We start from the raw sequence: 16,615 nt of genomic DNA, 5'->3' as shown, positions 1-16,615 counted from the left end.
TTCCCTTCCGAAGTAAGACGTGACCAGAGAGATTTTTATGCCTCAGAAAAATCCCACCGACCTCGGCTGGGATTGAACCCAGACCCATCGGGGTGTTAGAAAGCAGTCACGCTTACCACTACACCACCGGCGCCGGCATTCTGAGCTCTTTTGAATGTTTGGCTCCCGTTTGACAGTTCGACTCGGCTCCCAGATGACAAGCATTTTCAGTAAAGTACTCAGCTTATCAGTTGCTTTCTCAGTTCATATACACTTAGAAATTATCGCCGACTTCGGTAAATTTTAACGAAATCGGAACATCTGAACTTTTCGGTAAAATTTATGCAATTCAATTCAATGGCTTTTCAGCTACTTTGAAACTAAATCTCCACTAAAATGACAAAATTTGATCATTTAAACAAGGTTGAACATGTTTTGATATTATTTTCAACAGCCTTTAAAATGAACGTCAAAGTTTTACCGAACGTTCAGCTGTTCTGATTTCGGTGAAATTTACCGAATACGGCAACAAAATCTTATGTCGTTTTCGTTTTTGCGATGTAGCTACACCGGTGCTACACTGCCGTACACCGAAATAATTTAAGGTGTAGATATAGTATGCACCTTTGTTTACAAACAAATTATGTTGAGCTGTCAAAGACTCGCGCATATTCCTGCTTACACTACACCGGTGCTACACCGCAAAAACGAAAACGACGTTAGTGTGTACATTTTGACGTTCCACTGCAATCGGTAATATCAGTGCTAACATTTGAAAACGGCACAAAAGCCATTTGTAAACAAATGGTTTGTGGGCCCTTTACTCACTACTTGAAGTACACCCACGCGACACAACAGCAACATCGGGTAGGGGAAATTGTCCCCTTCCTGACGATGCTGTTGGTTTGCGTGGGCGTTCTTCGGGTAGCGAGTAAAGGGCCCACAAACCATTTGTTTACAAATGGCTTTTGTGCCGTTTTCAAATGTTAGCACTGATATGTTCTTCAACTTTGCAGAGAACTCCTTCTTTTTATCTATTGAAATAAAACAGTTAGATTTGTAGTGTTTTTAAATATCTTTATTGAGATTTTCACGTCCGGTTGTATTGGTGCGATATGTGAGACCGTGTTAGTGAATATCCGAGGAAAATACATAACAAATCGATATCAAACTCATTTTGACAGGTCTACTTTCATACATCTTTTAGGTTAGCCAGAGGAAAATAATAAACAACTTTACACGGCGTTGCTTCCGCTAGTGTGCGTGCGTTAAACGTCACTAATCTCTATTAACGAGACTCTCAGCCCTGGGCTGGTTCGTCGCCGGAAAAGATTTGTAGTGGTGAAGTGTAGTTTTACCTTAATGTAAACTTAAAGTGAATGTTAAAAAAAAATGCGGAGCAACAAACTATGAAAGTTTTCTGAACACACTTAGATGCTAAAAGGTACACGAATTTCCACCTCTAAACCACTGCGTGGTGGTTGGGTGGTAAGCGGGACTGCTTTCTCTCCGCAGTGGGTCTGGGTTCAATCCCTGCCGAGGTTGCTAAGATTTTCATTTTCATTCTGAAGGGATTTAAAACCGTTGTTCCTGGCCCATGTGTTGATTGGTTCGATATCTAGGGTTCAGGTGTTGAGTCGTCTCCATGGCGTCGCTCTAACTCTAAGAGCAACCATACCAGTCGTTGCCATTTGCGGCACTATTTTACTTACGCACAGCGTTTCCATTTTGGCTTAATCACTCCCCTCCACACCGGTCGTTGCTATCAGAGTCATAATTTAAGTTACCGTTTTCCACACCGGCAAAACAAACTTTTGACGTTTATTTAAAATAGCAACCGTCTGATGCGTTGCTACCGGGTTGCTAAATTTATGATCTCACTACTTCCCAAGGTGGGGATTGCTATTTCCCCAAACCTGAATAGCAACCCCCGGTATGCAAGTAGCGTTATGGTAGAGGTTGGTAAATGTGCCTTATTTACTCATTGGTACGGTTGCTCTTACGGATCTAAGACCGACGGATAATAAGCAAGAAAAACAATAAAAGACCAAGGCACTGATAAAATAGTTACAACACTGAACAATGTTTCCTATACCGCTAAATGTAGATAGGCATAATCTAATCCAAGTTTGCAAGATCCAACAATCAAATTCAGCATCTGGTATAAAACAATACATTTTCAGATCAGCTCAGATCTAGATATTTGGATATTACACAAGTTTTTGATCAGGAATGCAGATGCCCTAAGAGATTCGATTGGGTAGGCCAAAATCTTGGCATTTCGCGGCCATTTTGAAAACTATGATGATGGTGCAGGTTTATTTTTTTCCCGGCGATGCTTAAGAGAGAAGTTTTAAAACGCTTCTAATTTTCGAATAATGTACTTTTAACTAATTTGATTGTTGATATGGGTGATGAAAAGTCAAAATTTACCTAATCTAACTAACGTAAAGTCCAAATAAATTTTTTGTTAATCTATCTATAAAGAGTTAGATTCAAGCTTTAGTATTCTTCCAATCAAACATCACAGTTGACGCACGGTAGAACCACACTTCGTGTTTTCACTGAAGATACACCAGGGTGCGCTCCCCACTTCAGTGAAAAATCGGATAGTGTGGTTCTACGGTCAGACAGTTGTGATGTGTGATCGGGAGAATACGAGATTTTATCTATCTTTTACTATCTATCTTAGACGAATTAACTTAACAGTCAATGGGACGTTAGTTTTCTATGTTAAAATCTCGGTTAAAACAATGAACGATGCTCAAAATACCGTTGCCATTCCTGTTCACTTCTGCTTGAGGGCTGTTCATACACTACGTAGACCGATTTTGAGATATATAGAACAACTCGCTCCCTCGTGCTCGTAGACAATCGTCCATACGCATTTTTGGAAATTTGTATGGACCGTAGACGCTCGCCAAAACAACTCATCATCATAGTTTATACGTAGTTTATGAACAGCCCCCTGTCGGTTTTAAAGATGACCACGAGAAAGCAAGTTTTTAGTGAAATGCTAAGAGGAACAAACAATTGAGAGCTCTTATAAAACACCTGAGTTGATCAAACGTTGAATAATAGCTTCCAGAGTTGAACAAGAATGTAGTTGTATTGCCATTTGATTAAAAGTTTTAAAAGCTGTTGGAGCACTCTTAAATGATTGTTTACGTTCGGTTTAACTATATGCTTTATAAGACCTACGATAACTTTTATAGCACCTTTGTTAAACTGATTGACAAGAGCTATGTAGAACGTGACATAAACGCATCAAAACAAACCATTGGGAGCTCTTATACAACACCTGAGTTGATCAAACGTTGAATAATAGCTTCCAGAGTTGTACAAGAATGTAGTTGTATTGCCATTTGGTTAAAAGCTTCAAAAACTGCTTGGAGCACTCTTAAATGATTGTTTACGTTCGGTTAAACTGTTTGACAGGAGCCATATAGGATGTGGAATAAACGCATCAAAACAAACCATTGGGAGCTTTTATAAAACACCTGAGTTGATCAAACGTTGAATAATAGCTTCAAGAGTTGAACAAGAATGTAGTTGTATTGCCATTTGGTTAAAAGCTTCAAAAGCTGCTTGGAGCACTATTAAATGATTGTTTACGTTCGACCAACCACAATTTTGTTGCTAAAAATAGCACAAGTGATAGGCATGTTTATATAACCATAAGGCAATGATTATTCGACTGCAAGAGAAGTCACTCAAGATGAGCTTGATATACTTCTCTCATATGATCAAAATATGTATTCAAGAATAGAGCAGATGGAAACAGAAACGGCTGGCAATCCGGGATCATGAGTTCGAATCTTGCTTCGAGAAACCCTTGGTGGAGTAGAGGTAATTATATATAGGTGTTATTAATAAATGCAAACATTAATTTAAAACATATATCATAAAATCAACGATAACATTTCTAGATAAATTCTCTCAATTAATGATTAGAGAGATTAATTGAAAGAATATCAATCAAAGATTAAACAGATGCTTGTTACTACTTCCTCCATGATCACAGAATGTGAACTATGGCATAATTACATATTTTTTCAATGTGCACAAATAAATTAAATTAATAAAAACTGTACAAGCAATTATTTTGGCGTACCACGACAATTGTTAAACTAATTTTAATCTGTGAATATTGTGAGTACTTACACAACGGTTATTAAGGAGTCATTAAAAAGTGCTATAAACGCTTTTCACCGCTTGCTGTATAGTGATTATTTAGGAGTCATAAAAGAGTGTAACAAACGCCTCTCAGGTTCAATCTCTAATACATTTCGAAGCAGCTGTTAGGAGGTGTCTACAAACGTTGTATTAGAGCTTTCACCAAAACAATAAAGCTTGAGTTTAAATATGTATCTATAAACGTTGTATAAAAGTTGCTTCTATCCGGTTGTTAAGGAGTCATTGAAAAGTGCTATAAACGCTTTTCACCGGTTACTGTACAATGATTATTTAGGAGTCATAAAAGAGTGCAACAAACGCCTCTCAGGTTTACTATCTACTAAATTTCAAAGCAGCTGTCAAGAAGTGTCTACAAACGTTGTATAAGAGCTTTCACCAAAATAATAAAGCTTGAGTTTAAATATGTATCTATAAACGTTGTATAAAAGTTGCTTCTACTCCTATACCGCGTATACATATAATGCTGTAGTTGAACAGGTTCTCCAAACCAGTGTAAACAAGAGTTTTACAGAAGTTGTAATAAACAAATTGTACAGTTATTATTCAGCATGCAGTTGAATAAAATCACAATGGAAGCGTTTCTTCAACAAGAAATTGATTTTGGATAAACGTTTTACTGAATACGTTAGACAACACCTTTGTGTTGCAGTTGTATAGGTTCTCCAAACCAGTGTAAACAAGGGTTTTATAAAAGTTGTGGTTAACACATTGTGCAATTATTATTCAACATGCAGCTGAACAAAATCAAAACGAAAGCGTTTCTTCAACTGGAAATTGTTACTTGGGGAGGAGACAATACGGGAGCGAAAACGAACCACGTTTCTGTCAAACGCGAACCAGCTCGTAATTAGCCGATTTGAAGTGTGTAAGAGAGAGAGAGATCGAGATAGATATAGATAGAGATAGAAATAAAAGAGTAAGAAGCCAGCTGTCTCCTCTTCTTCTTAGGTGAAATTGGCGTTGACGGCGACTATGTAGCTCTTTACTCCTATGTCCTATAGGAGAAAATCTATAAGCAAACGTCAGGCTGTGCGTGAAACATGGCGGACTTTGTGCTATCCTTTCACTCCACTGAAAATTCCCATAACAAACTGTCTAAATTTGCTGGAAGAGCAAATTTTTCGATGGTGCCGTCAACGCCAATGGTTTTTGATCGGGTTGAAGACTTTTTCTAAAAACACGTGGCATCCCTAGTTCGAAAGAAGCTACACCGCATCGCTCATTGGAATTTCAATGCAAGGAGTTTTTTTTAGCTGGAATACAATTTCATAGTACAAATACAATTATTTAACAATAGGACAGCAGAACGAGCCATCAATTACGATTTACAACAGGTCACACGCTGTGCACTCATCCGTCTCCCGCATTATGGTAGCAGTGATTTTCCTTTATATTTGCGTGGGGTTTCCGTTTCAACGAATTTGTCTCACATTCAGTTGAGGTAGGATGGAGAATGGCTTTGGCCCCCCAAGACCATATTCCAAGCATGGGGTAAACAATAACATTCAACGTTTTTGCAGCATGATACTTCACATCATTCTTTAAGAAAACCCCGTGTTTGGAATACGGTCTCGTGAGGGCTGAAGCCGTTCTCCACCCTATATGCTTCTCTCCTGCGGATTCATCTACAACATCTCATGAATCGGAATTTGTCTCATCTTGGCAAAATGCCAGCCTTCAGCTTTTCATATTCCGACGCATCATTCGTCGAGATGATTCCTTGGAAATTAATTTAAACGTTGTACTCTGTGTGATACGATGTGAAAACATTATACTCTCATAACATTAACAGACAGACGACCAGCCGTCATTTGGCTAAAAATTGCTTCAACAGTTCATGCTAATGCAAAACTAACATCGTCTTTGTAAATGTTTTCTCCGTTTTCGTTTTCTTCCTGTTTGTTACAGATCTGCACCGAGCTGTGGCCATCGCCGGCGTCTGAAAGCTGGTACTTTCTATTTGCCAACCTATTTCTGTGCTACTTGGGACCGCTGATTGTGATTTCAATTTGCTATGTTATTATCTGGAAAAACGTCGCCTATCGGAAGCTGCCACGTGACCTGATCATCAGCCGGAAGAATGAGGTTTACAATCGAAGCAAGGTGAAGGTAAGCCCCATCGTCATCGTCTTCGAATCGAAAGTTTTTTTTATTAAGCAACTTTTTCTTTTACTTCCGGAAAAACTAAATAGGTCATAAAGATGGTTTTCGTAGTAATCATAACGTTTGCCATCTCGTGGCTGCCACTGTATGCCATCTTTTGCTTCGTCAAGTTTGCCGGTGATCTCATCTACGACGAGTCAGGTAGTACCAACTAACGATTTAACGAATGGCTTTAACCTTCTTAACAGCTTCTTCCTCGACAGTGCAAGCCATCATCTTCGGAATTCTGCCGGTAGCGCAGTGGCTGGGAGCGGCCAACTCGTGCATCAATCCCATCCTGTATGCATTTATGAATCGTAAGTTTCGAGCCGGCTTCCGGCATCTGTTCCGGTCATGCTGTAGCAGCGAGGACGACGAATGGGATCAACCGACAACCGTCCTGAGAAGTGATGACACCCGCGAACAGATGCTCCGTCGGATACGTACTGAGAGGCATTTCGTCCGCAATGGGACTAGAAATGGAGTCGGGTCACCGCAGTGCGGCCCACTCCGATACAGCCAATCAACGAAGGTACAAATCCAATCGAATCGTGTCGATTGATTTTTCAATGAATCGTAACGTAAATTTAGATGTATAGAATTTATCAATTTTTCCAAATATTCTATCAATTTGTCATATTCCGTGAGCGGAAGTAAAGAATAAGAGTACAATACGCTATATAAGTCCAAACGTAAAACGTAATGAAAATCGAATTGATTGCTCGTTATTGTAATAAGGGAACCACCAAAGCAACAAAAGGTAGAATTAGCATATGTTTTAAAAACATTCCATCGTCAGGTTTAGCCTTGGAAAGGTGAACACAACATTTTATGAAGGTAATGAAATCTATTTTCGTACAGTATTTTGTGATATTTAGCTAAAAGTGCATCATATTTATCGTTGTCCTCAAAGTCCAATAAAGTAACTTTCAAAGTTCAAACGATGTCAGACGTTAGAAGAAAGAAATTCCATGGTGAGAACAGGTGAGAACCATTGGTGAAGCGATTCGAACGGCCCTGGTACGGTGTATAGTCAACTAAAGAAAGGGTGGCCCATCAGAAATTCAAAACTTTTTTTTTTCAAAATGAAGCACCCTAATCCTCATGAAAATGAAGTCCTTGAGGGTTCACTTTTGGTAAACGACGCTCTGAAACATGATGTAAGCTCATGAAAAAATGAGCGCTCAAGGATTTTATTTATACCACTGATGCTAACAGGTTAAGGTATTGCCGAAGCCATCATTTACCCTAATAACCATGAATTCATCTTCTACCACTAACAAATAAAGCTTCGAATCTTCATCAAAAGCTTTGTCCGATTGGTCACACAATCTCGAAAGACTTTCCGAACCAAAAATGATTCCGAAACCAGAAATATGTTTTATTTCAAAATCATAAAGCTGTAGCTTCAACGCTCAACCTTCGGCTATTGAACATGAATGAAGTTTGATAAATTTTAGTAAATTAATCATTTTATCACAGACAAACACACGTAGCTCTTTGAATAAGTTTTTCTTGAAAACAGTGTACCTCAATAAATAGGACATCAGTAACAACATATATCTACCTTTTCGCGGAAAACAAGCTTGCTCGCGCTAACAATGTTGCATGCAAGGTAAACGTCAAAGTGATCCTATGCCAGCACTGTGGCACAAACGAAGTGACAGACAGAGCGGCTCGAAAACTTTGGTGACGCACCTGCTATTGCAATTTTTCAGTGTACCACATGGCAACACTACTAATGGATTGTACCACATGGCAACACTAAATGTACTAGAATGTTTTGGTTCTATCTCTTTCACTCTACTCTAAACTGAAATGCTTTAAAAATTGACTAAATGATAAACTCTTTGCACACTGTCAAAGATCATATTGCACACAAAATCAACTATGTTCAAATCAAAACAAAAATACTAGCCCATCTGGTGGCTGATGGCACAAGCTTCTAAGAAAAATCTATTACAGCAAACCACATTATTTTAATTGATTTCTTCGCCAGTTAGTCGTCTGTCACTTCGTTTGTGACTGCGGTGAGCAGTTTGCGCAAATGATATAATCAAATCAATCGTTAAATGCGTGAACGATGATCCAGAATGAAGAGTTACGTCTGTTGGTCTAGGATTTTATCAAGCTTCTGCATTCATTTTCCATCAGATGTCCCTGCTGTTGTTGGCGGTGACATCTATCGAAAATTACACATAATATGTTTTCCGTTAATTGTTCACAGAGGAAAAAATTACCGAAGTCGAAATACTACAAGGGAGAGCCCTATGGGGTTGTACGCAATGGTGACGTAGGACTACGTGGTCTTATATAATAAATCATATTTGTTAACTGCAGCAGGAGCTTGTGTTTTGTGTAGGAATAGGAATTTGAGTGGGGTTCTCTCTGATTATACTCTTTAGAGTGACGCGCTTAAAATAGATGGCGCACAGCGACTCACCAAGAGCTACTGATTCCGATCAATAGCGGTGCGGCTTCTTCCTCCTTCTATGGATCCTCATGTGGGCTGCAGCTTTCTGCTTGCGGGGAGTCTTTCGTTGTGTACTGAAGAACACCACCACTCACCACGCGGTTATTGAATAAACACCGTTTGGTGAAATTCAACTTTGAAATCTGTGTTAGGGAAATCGCTTTTCGTAGGCAATCGGTAACAATTTTACTTACCATAGCAACAGTTGCGCATTCTTGCAATGTTCAATAGTGATATTTTGAAAAATGATAAAGTCTTAATTTTAACAGATGCGTAGGAATATTTCTGATCCATTGGTATTGGTTCAGGGACAGCTGAGTTCAAAATCTTTCATAATTTTGTTACATGTTCCATTTTTGGTTTTCACAAAGTGTACCCCATATAGAAATCACACATGTTAAACTAAATGCATATGTAGAGGTACCAGACATGTTTTGCAGTGTCAGGTACTCTATGTTGTAGTCTGTGAGAGCGAAATCACAAATAGAGTGTCATCAAAATACATGTTGAGAAATTGAACTAGTGAGAACAAAGTTTCTCTCTCAAATTTGATTTTTTTGGTCTCTGTGGACTGGTAGTAAATCAGGTAAAACTGGTAGAGGTAACTCTAAGACTGAAGGTCCCGAAATAACATGCTCAACTTTTTGGCTCAGCTCTGGTACTCTTTTCGGTCCCAAGCTAATCGATTCACCCCTCGAAACATAGGAAAAACCAATAACCCCTCATTTTATCTGTCAAACTTTCATAGCGAATCAAAACAAACATTGTGTAGTACTAGAATTTCGACTAGAATGGGGTTGCTTGGTTGCTATTGCTTGGGACCAATAGGCTAGTCAAGTAGTGAGCCAATTTAAAATCGTTAGTTTCGTATTGATTGTTAGTAAAACTGTATGGGGAAAAATCATTTTTATTTAATTGTAGCTTGTTTAACAATAATTGACCACTGTCAAGCAGTTTTGGCGTGACTTTCATCCAGCGATTTCACAAAACTGGACCAACTAATTTCTATTTTTTTTTATGAAACGCACAAAAACTGAACGACAAGTCCCTGACTAATTTATTTAGGTTGTCGTTCACTTTTGTTGACCTGAATATGCACGAAAAGCGAATTATTCACACTTATCTTAATCTCTATATGGGGATTTTTATCACTTTCCTACCAGCGGAACAGCGTCATGTTCCACAAACCCGACGAAAGACGAAAAGACAATGAAAATCAAAACAAATGGCATACGACGTGATGACAGGGATGACAGTAACTCGTCCATTTAAGTGCGCAATATAATAATACATAAGGAACCCTGTTTGTTAACCCCTTCTTGATAATCTTTTTTTTTTTTAATAATACGAATTCCATGAGAAAACAAGATCTTAAAGCACCCAAACAAAACAATAAAAATTAATCTTATCAAAAAATAGAGTTAAAATAATTAAATATACAGAGGAGTTGACAAAATTAGGACTTTACTGTAAATCATATATTTTAAAATATTATATTATATACTTGGTTGGGCGGGAGGCAGCCTAAGGGAACCAAAGGATTTGTTGACTGGACGAGGGTCGTGGATTTGTTAGTCCCTTGTCACTGTGGAAGGTTGCAACGGCTACCATTATACACACCCCTTGCAGCAGCGCATACCTTCGTACACTACAGACCTTGTACCGACCACAGCACAAGAGAGAGTGTAAAGTGCAAACAATTTATCAGTTCAAACCAAGCGCTTCTCGCGACAAGTTCGTTTTCTATTTTTGACCGCAATAAAAAGTTTCCGAGTTTTAAACCGTAGTTCTCGCGTGTGCATTATTTCTGCTGTCCACTCCGAATCCCATACGCTGAATCAAACCAATCCCACCAAGGTGGTCATTCTCTAAAACAGGCCTGATAGGACTAGGAACTGTAATTAATAATAATTGAAATTTCACAGGAACTAAAGTTGAAAAGACGCATCTGTGTCACTTGAAAAATTCATACATGTAAACCACACAAACACAAGAAATAAAGATCATTTAACTGTTAAAAAAAAAAAAAAAACTGTTAAATCCCATACGCTGTTTTTCCACTTCGGTGACCCTGACTTTGCCGTCAGGTTATGGGCCCAGCGGGATCGGTGTGAAGATTTGATAAAAAGTTAGCCAGTTTCGGATCGGCGCTTTTGTTATTCCGCCGCGTGTGCAAGGAGAGAAAAAGAACAGCGTGAAAGGCTCGTATTCTCGAACGGGTACCATTTTGTTGTGCGTGTGAGGTGAAGAAAAACAACTCGACATGGCCGACGCAAAATTTTCGATTCCCAAGCTCAACGGGACGAATTGGGCTACATGGAAAGTGCGTGTGGAAAATTTGTTGTGCCGGGAAGACCTGTGGGACGCTGTCGCGAGTGATATACCCGCCGAAGCGGGTCGTACTGTGGTTTGGAAAGCGTCCGACAGAAAATCAAAAGCGACACTTGTGCTGTTGCTCGAAGACAGCCAGCTTCCCCTGGTGAAAAACTGTGTTTAATGCGCTAAAAGCATATCACCAGAAGACCTCCCGTTCAGTGCGTGTTTCATTTCTGAAAAAGTTGTGTTCCACCAATCTTCCGGAGCATGGTGATTTGGAGCAACATTTGCTCGAGATTGACGAGTTGTTCGATCGATTGGATGCTGCTGGAACGACACTTGATTCAGACACGAAAATCTGTTTGCTTCTTCGAAGCCTTCCTCCATCTTTCGATGGACTAGTGACTGCTCTTGACAGCCGGTCTGGTGATGACATCACGTTAGATGTAGTGAAATCGAAATTGATGGACGATTACCACCGACGGCTAGAGCGAGAAAACGGTGCGCGAAAAGTGGAAAAAGCTATGCGGTCTGCTGAAAGTTACCCGGGAAAGGAGACTCGGATTTGCCACTTCTGTAAGAAGGTTGGCCACCTCCGTCGGAACTGCCGGAAGCTACAAGCTTCGAAGAAAGAAGACAACCTTCCAAAGAAAGGTGACAATGCGAAAGCAAAAGTGGTCCAGAGTGACAATAAAGGAATTGCCTTTACCGCGGGTGCCGAGAAGAGTTGTTCGTGGATTATCGACAGTGGTGCCAGTGCACATATGACAAACGATAAATCGTTTTTCGGTTCGTTGAAAGAATTTGTCGGAGGGTGGATTACTCTTGCTGACGGGAAGAAAACTCAGATTCTTGGCAAAGGCAGTGTTATTTTGAACGGAGTTGACGGCAACGAAAAGCCGATCAGAATTGATATTAGTGAGGTGAAATACGTTCCGGGATTGTCGACCAGTTTGATTTCGGTAGAAAAGCTGGCGCAAATGAATTTGGAAGTGAGTTTCGACAATAAAGGCTGCCGACATTGGTAATCCTTGCACTGATTGTGGGTTCCATTCACATCCCTAATAAAATTTGTATGGTTATTTTGCTTAACGACGTGTTTCGAGTATCATCCAAACTCGAGTTTCGCATACAACTGAGTAGACTCTCTGTCTCTATCTATCTCTCTGAGGTATTCTTAGTGACTGTACACACTTAGAAATTATTTCCGACTTCGGTAATTTTTTACCCAACTTCAACAGCTGAACGTTCGGCAAAACATTGATCCTCATTTCAAAAGCTGTTTCACTATATATTCATTTCAAAACTCTGCCAGTCGTGTTTAAACAATCGAGGAGTTACTCTTAAAACCAATGAATTAAAATGCCTGATTTTTACCGAACATTGAATTTTCTGGTGAATTTTCACTTAAATTTGACAGATGTAAAGTTTTCAAATAAACCTGCTATTGTACCAGACTTATTTCTGTCAAACCAGGAATCACGATCAACAACAGAGCGATTTTCGAACATTATAATTTATTTTCGAAGCGTCAAATTTAAATGAAAATTCACAAAGCCTACATTTGACAATAGATTTAGCTGTCAGTTTGTCATAAAGCGTCAGATCTGGATCTAATGTGGGTACCCACGTGGCTCTTAGGTGTGCATTTTATTTCCCAGAGTAAAGGAATTCAGCTAGAAACATCAATCGCTTATAAAAACGGCAAATTTGAATATCGTTGCATGCAAGTTTGCAGCCAAAGCTTTCGTTCAACTTTTCCTTTTTCATTCTGGTAGCCCTATATCCTATAAATGGCTGCGCTCATTTCGTGTGTTTTTTTGACAGCAATGGGTGCCAAACAAACGTCACTTCTATCAATCCGTGCGTGCATTTTGTTGTTATCACTTTGTGAGAGAATCGTTCTTCGCGTTTTGATTCAATTTGCTAAATTTTTACGAATTAACGTGCAATTGTTTCCCAAATTTACCGGAAAATCCCCGAACAAACACAATGGCCCTTCGTGCGCAGTTCGAAAACAATGACGACATTGGCGTGTTCAGTAAACTGACAAATTCCTACTGCTTAGTTGCGATAGGAGGAGCGGAAGCATTCTATAGGTGAGTAACTGGAGGATGTTGTGAAATTCCGGTGCTTCGGTCTGGGATGTCAGCTGTTTGGAGTAGATTCCCTTTGGTTTACGTCCACTTCTATCAAATGAAAGTAGTAAATTAATTTTAATTAAGGTTTTAAGAAGCATCTTCGAGGTTATGACACTTCCATGTGCCCTTGTTTTGGTTGACGCTCTGCCCCATATACGTACAGCGGAGGCTTGTTTCAACGAACACCTAACGATTTAAAAATGCATCACTCAACAGCGTCTTCGAATCAGAACTGGCCGATACGATTCCGGTGGTGCACGCCAGTATAGCCGGATGCCGCATCATCGGTCGGTTGTCGGTGGCGAACAAGAATGGTCTTATTGTACCCGGTAGCACCACAGATGTCGAACTGCAGCACCTGAGAAATTCGCTTCCCGATGCGGTAAAGATTCAGCGTGTCGAAGAACGGCTTTCGGCTCTGGGGAACGTCATCGCCTGTAACGACTATGTAGCCCTGGTTCATCCGGATATTGACAGAGAAACCGAAGAGATCGTAGGCGATGTGCTCGGGGTGGAAGTGTACCGACAGACGCTGGCCAACAATGTCCTGGTGGGAGCATACTCGGTGCTGAGCAATCAAGGTGGACTGGTCCACCCGAAGACACCTACCTCAGAGCTGGACGAGTTGGCTTCGCTGTTGCAGATTCCGTTGGTGGTGAGTGGAGGCAATCTGGTTTTCCTAAATTTCCACAAACTGTTCTAAGCCAAATCTTGTTTCTAGGCCGGCACGGTTAATCGTGGCTCGGAAGTGCTTGCCGGCGGTGTGGTCGTTAACGATTGGTGCGCTTTCTGCGGAATGAGTACAACGTCCACGGAATTGTCGGTGGTGGAAAGCGTGTTCAAGTTGAACGAAGCGCAACCGGCCGGAGTGACGAACAATTTACGGGCATCTTTGATCGAGGCGTAAGTGTTTGCAGTGTTGATTCAGAACTACCTACAGAGGAGGAATCGTTAATTTCATTTGCTTTGTTATTTCAGGATGGCCTAAACGGAATTATGTGGAAAAGGTGGGTAAAATTATTAATCTTTAAATGTTACTGATTGAGCGGAAAACGCAAACAAAAAATAATAGAATGTCATAAAGTTAATCACATGTACAATCTATCATGCAACAGACGATTCGTTTAAATATACGAATTCCTTATAATGTACGGATTTAGAAGATACCCGAATGATTTTAGATGACATATCCATATGACTTTGAGCAGCGCTCGTTTTTCAACAGGAATTACAGTCGTCTTCATAAAACTTGGAAATTACAGGTAATATCAACGACAGCATTTTGTATATGTTACTTTGATCAATACGTACCAAGGTAAAATAGAAGATACCGCATAAATTTTTATGAAGCTCCATTATGCACCATGATTCACGTTGTTAAATCTACGAACGGAGCAAATTTAAGCATTTGTTTTTGCTTTAGTTGTAGGGTAATTTAAGTAAAAATTACCTGTGATACGGATGAATTCAATAAATTCTCGATACACATTTCGAATTTTGACTTGGTATTTGATTGGTGTAGATCGCTAGCATCGTCATCAGTTTCCGTAGTGTAGTGGTTATCACGTCCGCTTCACACGCGGAAGGTCCCCGGTTCGAACCCGGGCGGAAACACGTATTTTAATTACCAAAAATAAAGTTGTTGTTTATTAATTTATTTGATAAGGCTCAACCGAATTAACTTTACAGAGCCGAGGATTCTTGGTCACTATACAATACATCTTAAAACTATAGTCAAAAGGTACAACACAATAAACACTTTATCTTCCGCTATCCAAAAAGCCTCCTCCATCAGAACTGGAGCCGCTTCCAGTAGTTTCATTGTATGGCAAATTGCTGTACGCCAACGAGGGTCAGAGCGCGTCCATTGCAGCAATGGACGCAAAACGTGGTCAGCACTCACACACTCATCACGAAACGGTTGCTTTCCAAAGTCGACGACGCATCGACCAAAAGAACTGCTGATGAAGAACAATGAGGAGGACCACACAATGGTTGCTGCCGAGAAAACAGACGATCGCGTAGCACACATCGAGAGTGGCCTGCTTTTGTCGACAGCCGAGTGAACACTGCCAAAAATAAAGGGAAAGTAGTTGTTTATTAAACAAACACCGACTGACTGGACTTGACTGATGGATCGATCGATCTGCCCAGAAATTAGACGATTGCGCTAAATATGCCAATTGTTGTTTTACATGATAGGTGGCAATCTGGTCTTGTCCAAGGTTTTGCCACTGCATAAAATTAAAAACAAATATGTGCATGGATAAATGACTTGAAAAATTAAATAGGTAATGTGCAATATAAATAAGGAGTTGTCTAATGTGCATGATGGGTATGAAACTGAGCACAGCAACCAGTGTGCTTTTAAAAGAAATTTTTCTGAAGGCCAATTGTAATGGTATTACAGCCTAGTGGTTAAAGATGTGATTTTAGTGATCTAATCCTGTTTTTTGAACTGTATGCAAATGATATTGCTCAATTATGGTTCAATAATGCGTAACCTTACAGTTCCTAAGGATCACAGGGTGTTCTACCGTTTAGCCATGAGAAGCCCCGCTTTACGATTGGGGTAGCTTTTCTTATCGATAATGTTATTGCTAGGGTTACCATATGATATCCTAAAGGAGAACATGTCCTCCTTTTTCAATAATTTTTCTACATCCTCCTTTTGCCCGAAAATATCCTCCTTTTTAATCCTTGCATTTACATTTACAGTTACATATTCATTAAATTGTTTTCAAAGAGCGTTGTTTGCAGAGCTTATTTGTTTAACCTCATCTTATCTAGCAAATGCCACTCGATGGTGAGACTAGGAGTATACTACAGCTGTCAACCCCCGCACATTTAGGCTGCGATCAATTTGGTAAACTTTCACTTAAATTTGACAGATGGAAAATTTTCAAATAAACTTGCTTATTTCAGACAGACCAGGAATCAATTTTGACAAATAATTTCTCGAAAGTTGGACGATGAACAACAGAGGGATCTTCAAACATTATAATTTATTTTCGAAGCATCAGTGAAAATTCATCAAATGTAACACTGCGTTCCATTTTTTTTTCTGAATTTTTACTTAAATTTGACATTTCGAAAATAAATTACAATGTTCGAAAATCTCTCAGTTATTGATTGTGTGATTTCCGAAAAGGTGTTTGTCAAAATTAATTCCTGGTCTGCCAAAACTAAGTCTGGTACAATAGCAGGTTTATTTGAAAATTTTCTATCTGTCAAATTTAAGTTAAAATTTACCAAATGGATCACAACTACACAGATTGAGTTGCTTCAGTAAGGCGGGCGTCCATATGCGCGCGAAAGCCTTCAACCGTACGGACGCCCACGGTACTGAAGTAACTCGTCAGCTGTA

The 16,615-nt window shown here is 39.6% G+C and overlaps 3 protein-coding genes and 1 non-coding gene across 6 annotated transcripts in view; 3 read left to right on the top strand and 1 right to left on the bottom strand.

Moving 5' to 3' along the window:
* Nucleotides 1-7,225, top strand: part of LOC135708797 (neuropeptide SIFamide receptor-like) — a 147,716-nt gene extending 140,491 nt beyond the window's left edge. For 2 of the 3 annotated variants that reach the window (XM_065230946.1, XM_065230947.1), the window contains exons 6-8: nucleotides 6,085-6,285; nucleotides 6,369-6,480; nucleotides 6,528-7,225. In XM_065230946.1, coding sequence (XP_065087018.1) covers nucleotides 6,085-6,285; nucleotides 6,369-6,480; nucleotides 6,528-6,880 — 666 coding nt within the window. In that variant the 3' untranslated portion in view covers nucleotides 6,881-7,225. The remainder of the gene's footprint in view (nucleotides 1-6,084; nucleotides 6,286-6,368; nucleotides 6,481-6,527) is intronic. The other variant, XM_065230948.1, reaches the window with a different exon arrangement.
* LanB1 (laminin subunit beta-1) overlaps nucleotides 1-16,615 on the bottom strand; it is a 123,189-nt gene that overhangs the window by 21,114 nt on the left and 85,460 nt on the right. The gene's annotated exons all lie outside the window — the stretch shown is intronic.
* Nucleotides 12,968-14,344, top strand: eIF6 (eukaryotic translation initiation factor 6). Its single transcript, XM_065230958.1, has 4 exons — nucleotides 12,968-13,206; nucleotides 13,465-13,903; nucleotides 13,970-14,151; nucleotides 14,227-14,344. Exons 1-4 carry the CDS (start codon nucleotides 13,100-13,102, stop codon nucleotides 14,234-14,236), a joined length of 738 nt encoding a protein of 245 aa, XP_065087030.1. The 5' UTR covers nucleotides 12,968-13,099; the 3' UTR covers nucleotides 14,237-14,344.
* TRNAV-CAC (transfer RNA valine (anticodon CAC)) lies at nucleotides 14,790-14,862 on the top strand. The gene has a single exon. It is a non-coding gene; the product is annotated as a tRNA-Val (tRNA).

The sequence above is a fragment of the Ochlerotatus camptorhynchus genome, unplaced genomic scaffold, assembly GCF_037179485.1.
Source record: "Ochlerotatus camptorhynchus isolate MF236.1 unplaced genomic scaffold, CSIRO-AGI_Acam_v1.1 ptg000335l, whole genome shotgun sequence".
Lineage (NCBI taxonomy): Eukaryota > Metazoa > Arthropoda > Insecta > Diptera > Culicidae > Ochlerotatus > Ochlerotatus camptorhynchus.
The sequence above is the reverse complement of the archived record's forward strand: the minus strand, read 5'-3'. Positions and strand labels throughout refer to the sequence as shown.